Source organism: Rhizophagus irregularis, chromosome 6 (assembly GCF_026210795.1).
Source record: "Rhizophagus irregularis chromosome 6, complete sequence".
Classification (NCBI taxonomy): domain Eukaryota; kingdom Fungi; phylum Glomeromycota; class Glomeromycetes; order Glomerales; family Glomeraceae; genus Rhizophagus; species Rhizophagus irregularis.
The window spans coordinates 778,340-788,264 of record NC_089434.1 but is presented as its reverse complement, the minus strand read 5'-3'; the positions used below and the strand labels follow the sequence as shown (position 1 = coordinate 788,264).

General features: G+C 24.4%; 1 protein-coding gene across 1 annotated transcript; it reads right to left on the bottom strand.

Annotated features, from left to right (window-relative positions):
* Positions 1 to 4,112: 4,112 nt before the first annotated feature.
* Positions 4,113 to 4,919, bottom strand: OCT59_025935 (uncharacterized protein; the record flags this gene model as incomplete). The annotated part of the gene is made up of 7 exons (XM_066142829.1): positions 4,113 to 4,123; positions 4,196 to 4,264; positions 4,334 to 4,369; positions 4,447 to 4,500; positions 4,595 to 4,636; positions 4,723 to 4,734; positions 4,823 to 4,919. 7 exons carry the CDS (start codon positions 4,917 to 4,919, stop codon positions 4,113 to 4,115), a joined length of 321 nt encoding a protein of 106 aa, XP_065992406.1.
* Between the last annotated feature and the right edge of the window lie 5,006 nt (positions 4,920 to 9,925).

The following is a 9,925-nucleotide window of genomic DNA, read 5'->3' as shown; positions in this document are numbered from 1 at the left end:
TTAACTAAAATTCATAATGCGGGCCGAAATTCATAGTGCCGGCCGGACAATTTTGGCCTGAATTTCGTCTTTCAGCTAGAGTTTCGTTTAGTTAGAGTTTTGGTCTAGCCTAATTTTGGCCGGGATTAAAAATATATTTGATGCTAATCCTGGCCGAATTTTAATGCTGATTAGGATTGAGTTTTAACGGTTAATTAGCCGGTTAAAGGTTTGGTTAACTGGTTATTAACCGGTTAAGACTTTTGGGACCGGTTCCAACCTCTACTCTACTATAAAAATTTATTACAAATTCAAATTTAATAATTACTTACTGCTATCAGGGATATATAAATCATCATATGATTTGCTATGAAATGCTAAAAATTTATAAAAATAGTTAACAATATATAAGATTTATATGAAAATTGATTTGATATAAAAAATTGTTCAATTATATATACCTTCTTGTTCTTCTGTTATTTTTAAATGAAAATAAAAATAAAAATATATTATATTAATTATTAGTAATTGAAATAGTATCCAATATGTGATAATATACCTTCTGTTGCATTTCTTGGTTCAAGAAAATTTTCAAAATTATGAATTTTGCTACTTGTAAATAATAAGCTGCAAGTTTCTTTTGCTTTTCTAAGCTGTTTGTTTTATTTATTTCTAAATAGTTATTTTCTTCTAATTCATTTGGCATATTCAGATATTTTTTATGAATTTCATTTATTTTTTTCTGAAGCGTTTTAATGTCAGGTCTTTTTAATGTATCAGCATCCCAACATTGTTTCATTAATTTTTTGTATTCTAACGGAGTTCCTGATACTATTCTTGGTCTTATACCATTAATAATATTCATTGCAAGATAATAATCATGTTCATAATTATTAAAAGGTGGTTTTCCAGATGAAATTTCCCACATAAGCATTGCAATACTGTAAATATCAGATGCCTTTGTCGCATGTTTTCCAGAAATAACCTCAGGTGCTATATAAGGAAGGTTTCCATATATACTATTTTGTGATTTGTCTGCAGGACCACAAAATCCAAGATCACTAATAAATAATCTTTGATCAATTTTATCGAATAATATATTTCCCGAATGTAAATCTCTATGGATTGCATTTTCTTCATGAATATCTTTGAGTGCAGTAGCTATGTCATAAGCAAATTGAAAGCTACTTTTCCATGTAAGTTTATTATAGTTTTGCTGTAAATATTCTCTTAAATTTAAATCCATTATACTCATTACAAGCATGTAATTCCCATTTGATGGATCTTGCGTTAAACCATAACAATTGACAATATCAGGAGATTTATTACTTATAGTAAGATGTGATTTTGCCTATAAAAAAAAAATATATTAGTTAATTTATTGCTAATAAGATAATTATCTGATTCAATAGTTACAAACCTCCTCAAACCAACTTTGATCTGCACTTCCAACATTTTCTAATCTTCTAAGTACTATATCATGAATTCCAAATCTTGTTAATTGTTGCTTCGTAGAATCCCATTCATAATATCTTCCATCATTCCAAACTGCTGTATAAATTTCCGAGAATCCACCTTTTGTTAGATATTTAATGTTTTGCAAATTATCATATGGAATCCATTCAACTATTTTTTCTGGTTCAAATGTTTCCATTTGACATTTTTGTATTAAATTATCAATAACATTATTTCCAGATGTCCAATTTAAAAAATTTAATTTTAAATAATTTCGAACACAATATTCACAATATGATATAGCTAAACGTACTTGGTTACAATTTTCACAAATTCTTCTTGTCCCTTTATTAAGAAGAACTTTATTTCTATCAATAATTTTATTTATTCTTCTTATTACTTCAGTTATTTCATCATTTGTAAAAGATTTATCAGCAAGAACTGTTTGTTGTATAAATTCATGTTGTTTGTCTATATCATTATGAATATTATAATCTATTAATGCGATCGCTCTATTAATTGCAACATTAATTAGTTCCTTTCGTATAACAGACATAACAAAATATTTCTTTTAATTTTGTTGGAAAGAAAGGTTTCAGAACGGAATTTCATGTACCGCCGCCTTTTGATCAACAAATTTGTATCACATGCTACAACAAACCTAAATTCTATGTAGCACAGCATCATTAGGTTATAATTTATGTAAAACGTACGAAATTGGAAAATAAAAAAATAAAACCGTGCAAAATTTTCGATATTTAACTTAGGTATATTTTGTTAACTTTTGAAATTAAACTTTCAAAATTGAAAGATTTTCTATGACAAATACTGAATTTTGTCTATTTGTAACGTTTGTAAAAAATTCTAGAATATAAAATTTGTCAATTCAATTTTTTTAGAAGAAAGAGTTCAACATTTTACAGATGTTTTATGGGAAGGTTTACTTGGTCACATTTTTATGGGAAATCATTCAAGATCACGTGCCATTTCCAAAAAAATTTCAAATATGAATCATATTTACATTTCGAATATCTTCGTGAATTACTAACAATATTATCATAATTTTTATTTGCTGAGCTGATAATCTTCAATTTTCCTTTTTTTCAATAAATCAAAATAATTTTAATTATTACAATACAAAATATTTGATATTATTCACTTCAATGTTAAGTAAAAAACTGTATGATAAAATATGATATTAAGTCTTCGATGAATGGATATAGTATGGCTTTAACTTTTAATGTATCGAAGTTTTTAATTGTTTAAAGGTAAAATATTTAACTGATTTGAAACTTTAACTAAGCAGTTAAAGGATTTGTGACTTTTTTACGTCTTATTTTTTTTGGGTTAATTTATAGATAACCTGTAAATAAAATCATAATATTTGATTTTTCTAAAAGATAATAAAAAATTTTGATTAGATTTTATGAATTGAAAAATTTTTTTATTTGCATATTTTTCAAGTACGACGATTTCTGTCAAGATCTTCACGATTTATTCCTATCAACTAATTTTTACTAGTAAATTTTATTACCATGTGTAAGATTATTATCAACAACAATTTTTAATTATAAATTTTAAAATTAACTTTACTGTAGTTAAAAGTCTAATATCGCGAATAAATTTTGTTTAATTTGCAATGAGATTAAAGAACGTTTGTAATTTAAAAGTATTGTTTATTAACGTTGATTTTTTTTTTTTTTTTTTTTTTTTTTTGAAAAAAAAATTTATTGAATACTTGAATCTAAATTTTAGCTAACAAACTTTTAATTTATACTATCATCGAAATATTAATATTTTTTTACTTAATATAATAGAAGAATCAAAATCAACATTGAAAAATTCGAATAATTTGAATACTAGTATATTAATTCATTAAAAATTTATTTATAAAAAAAAGAAAAGGTTGAAAGCTATGCTATATATTTAATAATATGATGAAATTTACCAGATAACAAATTATAAGCTAAGAAATTTTATAACGTATTTGCCCGAAAATAAGCAACAAGTTTCGCACATAATGCCGGCCAAGTTTTGATAATGTGGGCCAAAATTTGTTATAATGCGGGCCATGTTGCTTATTTTCGGTGATTGCTTATTTTTGGGCAAATACAGTATATGAAATCTTATTATTCTAATCTTAGTGTTGAAGTAATTTTTCGGTATCTAAATGATTTTGAAAAAATTCTTAATTCCGATCAAATATTGTGATTATTGTGATTTTCATAAAAAAAAAATGTTTCGTTACTTGTTATGTAAATTGTTTTGCATACCATCAATAACTGGGTGTTATTGTGAAAAATTTGCTATTTATTATAAATAAAAATAAATTTTTCAATATGGAACGTGTGCATAATATTTACGTCGCTTCTTGTCATACTTTCATGAGGTTAAAGATTATTCTTTCAACTTGTTTTAATAAATTCATCTATAACGAATAGAATAATCTGTCATGATTTTACAATGTTTATGACATAAATTTACATTAAGATACTTAAATAAATAAATATACGGTAGTATTTAATAGTTTGAATAAATTTATTAAAATTATTTAAATTACAAACTAAGAATTTTGTAAAACATTTACTACTCTAGTCTTAGTGTTTAAATAATCCAAGATAAAATAAATAAATAAATGATAATAATTTAAAATATAAAGAAACACATTGTTAAATAATTCAAAATCCATCTAAGTTAAAAAATAACAAATTATAATTAATTATTTGCTTTAAAAAGAAATATAATTTATTTAAGAACTTACCATCAGGAATTTTCAGTTCATCTTGTTCTTTTGAATGAAGATTTGGATTATTATATACTTCGTCATCATCTATAAGAAAATAAACATAATTAAAATAGTATAAAAATTGTTTGTTATTACGTAAAAATTTTCACCTACTATCAACATGTTGTTGAGTTATTTCCTTTTCATCATCTAAATTTTAAATAAAGTCGCGTTTAATAAATAAATTTGATAAGATGATGATTTTATTTGTTAGTAATTTAACTTACCATTTGAATTTATTTGTAACTTTATAAATTCTTCGGGTAATTTTTCACTATCACCTAAAATTAAGAACATAGAAATAGATTTTAATATTTAATCTATTATTATTTCAAACTATGCTTATTTAATCCATTAAAATCATTAACTACTTACTATTGTTAGGAATGTTAAAATCATACAATTTACTATGAAACCCTATTAGCAGTAAAATAAAGTATTTTAAAAGTTAAATTATTTTAGTAACCAAAAAACGGTAGAAATTATTGTTTATACGGTTATACCTTCTTGTTCTTCTATTATAATATAAATTCAAAAAAAAATAATATTAATAATGTATTTTAAAATAAATATATTCATTAATAAAATATTATACACTTATACCTTCTGTTGCATTTCTTGGTTCGGGTAAATTTCCAAAGTTATGAATTTTACTTGTAAATAATCTGCTACTAGTACAATTTTCTTCTACTTCATTCATTCCTAAATTATTCATTTCTGATTTGAATAATTCATCTGACATATTTTGATAATCTAAATTGATTTTTCTCATTTTGTACTCAAGTGCATTAATGTCAGGTCTTTTTAATGGATCAGCATCCCAACATTGTTTCATTAAATTTTTATATTCTAATGGAGTTCCTGGCACAATTTTTGGTCTTATACCATTAATAATATTCATTACAATATCATTTTCATGTTCATAATTTATAAATGGTGGTTGTCCAGATGAAATTTCCCACATAAGAATTGCAATACTATAAATATCAGATGCAAAAGTATATTTTCTTCCAACAATAACTTCGGGTGCTATGTAAGGAAGATTTCCATATATACTTGTTGAAGATTTATCAGCAGGTCCACAAAATCCAAGATCACTGATACACCAATAATTATTTAATTGTGAATATAATATATTTCCGGAATTTAAATCTCTATGAATTGCTTTCTCTTTATGAATATAATAAAGTGCACGAATTATTTCATAAGTAATATTAATTCTCTTTTTCCATATAAGTTGATTATGATTTTGTTGTAAATATTTTCTTAAATCTATATTCATTTTCATCATTATGAGAAAATAATTTCCATTTGATGGATTTTGTGTTAAACCATAACACCGAACAACATCTGCCCATTTATTACTTATGGTTAAATGTGATTTAGCCTAAAAGATAATAATTTGTAAAAAATACTAGTGCTAATACAAAAAATTACAACAATTTTATGAAATATAGAATACAAACCTCTTCAAACCAATTTTGATTTGCACTTTCAACATTTTCTAATTTTTTTAATATTACTTCATGATTTCCAAATCTTTTTAATTGTTTTTTTTCAGAATCCCATTCTTCATACACTCCATTAATCCAATCTGCTGTATAAATTTCTGAGAATCCACCTTTTGTTAAATATTTAATATTTTCTAAATTACTATATGGTATCCATTCAACTATTACATTTGGTCTAGTTGTTTCCAATTGACATTTCTGTATTAAATCATCAATATCATCATTTTTAGATGTCCAATTTAAAAAATTTTCTTTTAAATAATTTCGGACACAATATTCACAATATAATGTGGCTAAACATTCTTGGTTACAATTTTCACAAATTCTTGTTGTTCCTGAATTAAAAAGTACTTTCTCTCGATCATAATTTTTAGTTAACCATCTTATTGCATAAGTTTTTTCATCATTTGTAAGAATTTTATCAGCAAGGGTTGTTTGTTTTTGAAATTCAAATTGTTTGTGTATATCATCGTAAATATTGGTATCTGTTAATGTTGTTGCTCTATTAATTGTTGCAGCAATTAACCCCTTTCGAAGAGTGGACATAATGAGAAAGAAAGAAATAATTATTTTAAGTTCGTTACTCCGAGATAAATTAGTAAAATGCAAATTGTTGATCAAAAACTTTATGTTGTGCCCACATAAATTTTGTGATCTTGAGGCGTAGTATTTTACGCCTCATAACCAAAAAAAGAAAAAATATTATCGTACTTTCTTATTTTATTTTTATTTTTTTATTTTATTTTTTTTTTTAAGCGAATACAATTTAATAAAATGGTCAATAAAAAATAAATGAAAGAAATTATTACATCATAAATTACGTATGACTGATACTTAATAAATTTAGTGTAATAACAGATAAATAAGGAATAGATCAGGCGCAGGGATTTTCATATTATGGGCACGATTTTCATATTACACAATTCAAATTATTTATTTATATTGAGACTATTCTAAACGTCAGACAAATTTTCAAATAAAGTTATCTTACTAATAACCTTTTGTTATATTGCTGATTCTGTCAAAAATGTTTTTTTTCGCACTTGCGATATGTCGCATCTCCCTTTTTTGGTAATTTTTATATATTAATTATGTCGATCATTTTTATCACATGACTTCGTTAAGATTTCCCATTTTTTAAAAAATCCTTGCGTGAGACCTTAACCTTATACTATACGTATTTTTGACCGTTCTACAAGTTTTCTTAATATATCAAAAAAGGATTTAGAATGTCATTTTTGACTTTTATATGTAACATATTATAGGGGTGCGACATAACGCAGGTGCGATAAAAAACAAAACCCTATTTTAAATATAAATTAATAAACATTTATCATCAAAAGGAATTTGAAAGCCTGAAACGCTAAAAAAAATATAAAATAAATATTAAATAGATAATTATAAATAAAATTCATCAATTTATATATAGTACCTTTAAGTTCTTCAGTTAAAATAAAGGTATAATTAATGATATATATATATTGTAAATAAATGTTATAATTAACTAAATAATATACAAATAATACCTTCTGTTACATTTCTTGGTTCAGGAAAATTGTCAGAATTATGAATTTTACTTTTGCCGATAGTGAAATTTGATTCTAGTAAATTATTTGTCCTATTTATTTTTACTTCTCCATTTTGTTATTATAGATTAATTTCTTCCGTTATGTTTCTTGAGTGTATAAATACCAAGCTTTTCGATGGATCAGCATCCCAGAAATGTTATATTTTAAGGGAGTTTCTGGTATTGGTATTATTATTGGCCTTATACCATTAATTATATTCATTGCAAAGTAAATGATCATGTTCATGATTAATAAATGGTGGTTGGCCAAAGGAAATTTTCCATATAATCATTTCTATACTATAAATTTCAGATAGCTATATAATGAAGATTTCCATATCACTTTTTGATAGTTTTTATTTATAGGATCACAAAATCCAAGAGAAATTCGGATCAAGTTGTATAAATAATATATTTCCAGAATGTAAATTGAATTGCATTTTCATTATGAATTTTGAAAGTGCAAAAATTATATTCAAAAATAATAATTTGGATTCTTTCTTCTCATGTAAGTAGATTATGATTTATTTATTAGTAAATATTCTTTTAAATTTATGTACATTACGATCATTACGAGCACGTAATCTTCATTTGATTGATTTTTTGTTAATCCATAATATGGAACAATCTCTGTATATATATTACTGCTAATATAATTTGACCATAAAAAAAAAAATGTATTAGATAAAAAGTAACTCGACTATTAAGTTATTTAGATTACATAACTCTCCAAACCGATTATGAATTACTAATCTTTTAAGCATTACTTATTACCTTCCAAATTTTTTTTAATTGTCTTTCTTTAGAATCCCATTCATTAATAATCACAAATCTAATCTTGCTGAATAAATTTCCAAAAATTCACCTTTCGTTAAACAATTATTTTATAAATTATTAAATGAAATCCATTCAATTATTTTATCCGGTTCAAGTGTTAAATTATCAAGATCATCATTTTTGGATGTCCCAATTTGAAAAAATTAAAAATTATCCTTTAAATAATTTCGAATACTATAATACAGTCGGACCTCTATGTACCGATACTGTTGTTTTGGGGAAAATATATCGGTATATCAAATTATCGTTACATAACCGTCATCAGTGAATCATAATGCGGGCCAAAATCCAACTCTTGCCAGCATTATGTAAACTCCGGATAGCTAATATATTAAAATGTCATGTGATTTGGATGGAACCTTTATGTTAACTCCGGCCAAATTCATAGCTAGTATTGACCCGAATTAATACCAGTGTAACCTAAAGTATCGGTACATCTTACTATGTATTAATTATAAAGGGGCAAAGAAAAGTATCGGTACATGTTACATCGTGAAACCATATATAATATCGGTATAACGAGATTTTTTCATTAATTGTGAAACGGGACATAGAAAATTTATCGGTACAGGCAATTATCGGTACATAGGATATCGGTACATAGAGGTCTGACTGTATAACTAAACATTTTATAAATCTTTTTTATATTTCTCTTTTTACTTCAACTTTTTTTATCATTGTAAAGAAATCATCTTCAAGTGCCGTTTTTTTTTATAAATTTGAATTTCTCGTCTATATTTTCTATGAATATTATAATCAAATAATATAATCGCTCTATTAATTGCAAAAATTAATTTTTTAAAAATTGGATACATAATTTTATTTTTTTTTCCATTAAAATATTTTTATAATTATTAGTTTTAAAAAAAATAACTAAGAAATTTGAAAAGATAAAATTTTTCAGAACGGAGTTTTATTATAACTCTCTATTAAATTAATCGTGTATAAGCTTGATAGTTGTATTACGTGTCATTATAAAGATTTCTACATAATTTCGTAATTTTCAACTTTCAAAAGATGTTTGTATCGTTTGTATCGTTTGCACGTCATTACTATTTTATCATGAGATTTATGATTTATACCAATCAAATTGTACATATTTTGACTTTCGAAAAACAAGGGATTAAGTTAAACAATCCGTGATTCTGTGTATTGAAAGTATTATATTATGATTGAAGAAACAAATACGGGACATCGGAACGAGTATCTTTTGAGAGTGAAAATTTTGAAACCTGCTTCTATGTTACAATAATATAAATTTTCACAATTTGATGAAAAAAAAAGACTAAAAAAATTATATAATGCTAATAAATAATTGTAAAATTACCACGGATTGAATTGTGCAAATAGCAGCAACACCTCTCTGTTAAATAAAGTATCGAAAGAAACAACAACCCTACAGGAAACCACAAAAAAAAAAATTAGAGTTTAATTGAAATATTAAAAATTTTACGTCAATTTTAATAAATTTCTTCCTATTATACAAACAATTCCCAGGAGATATTGTTTATACAATAATGATATTTGATTGTAATTTATAAATAATTAATTATTTTTTATGGCAAAATAAATAAAATATTAAAATTTGCGACAAACGTCAATGATAAGTGCGCAATCACTATTCGAATTATTTGTTTAAACTGTAATAATACAATATGTGTAGTATTGGAATGCTTTTGATTTTAAAACGTTTTTTTAAATTTAAGGACATATTTTTATCAAGAAAAATTTAATTATGGATCTTATTATCATTAACTAGTTTTGTTATATTGAAAATTTGGTTTAATTATA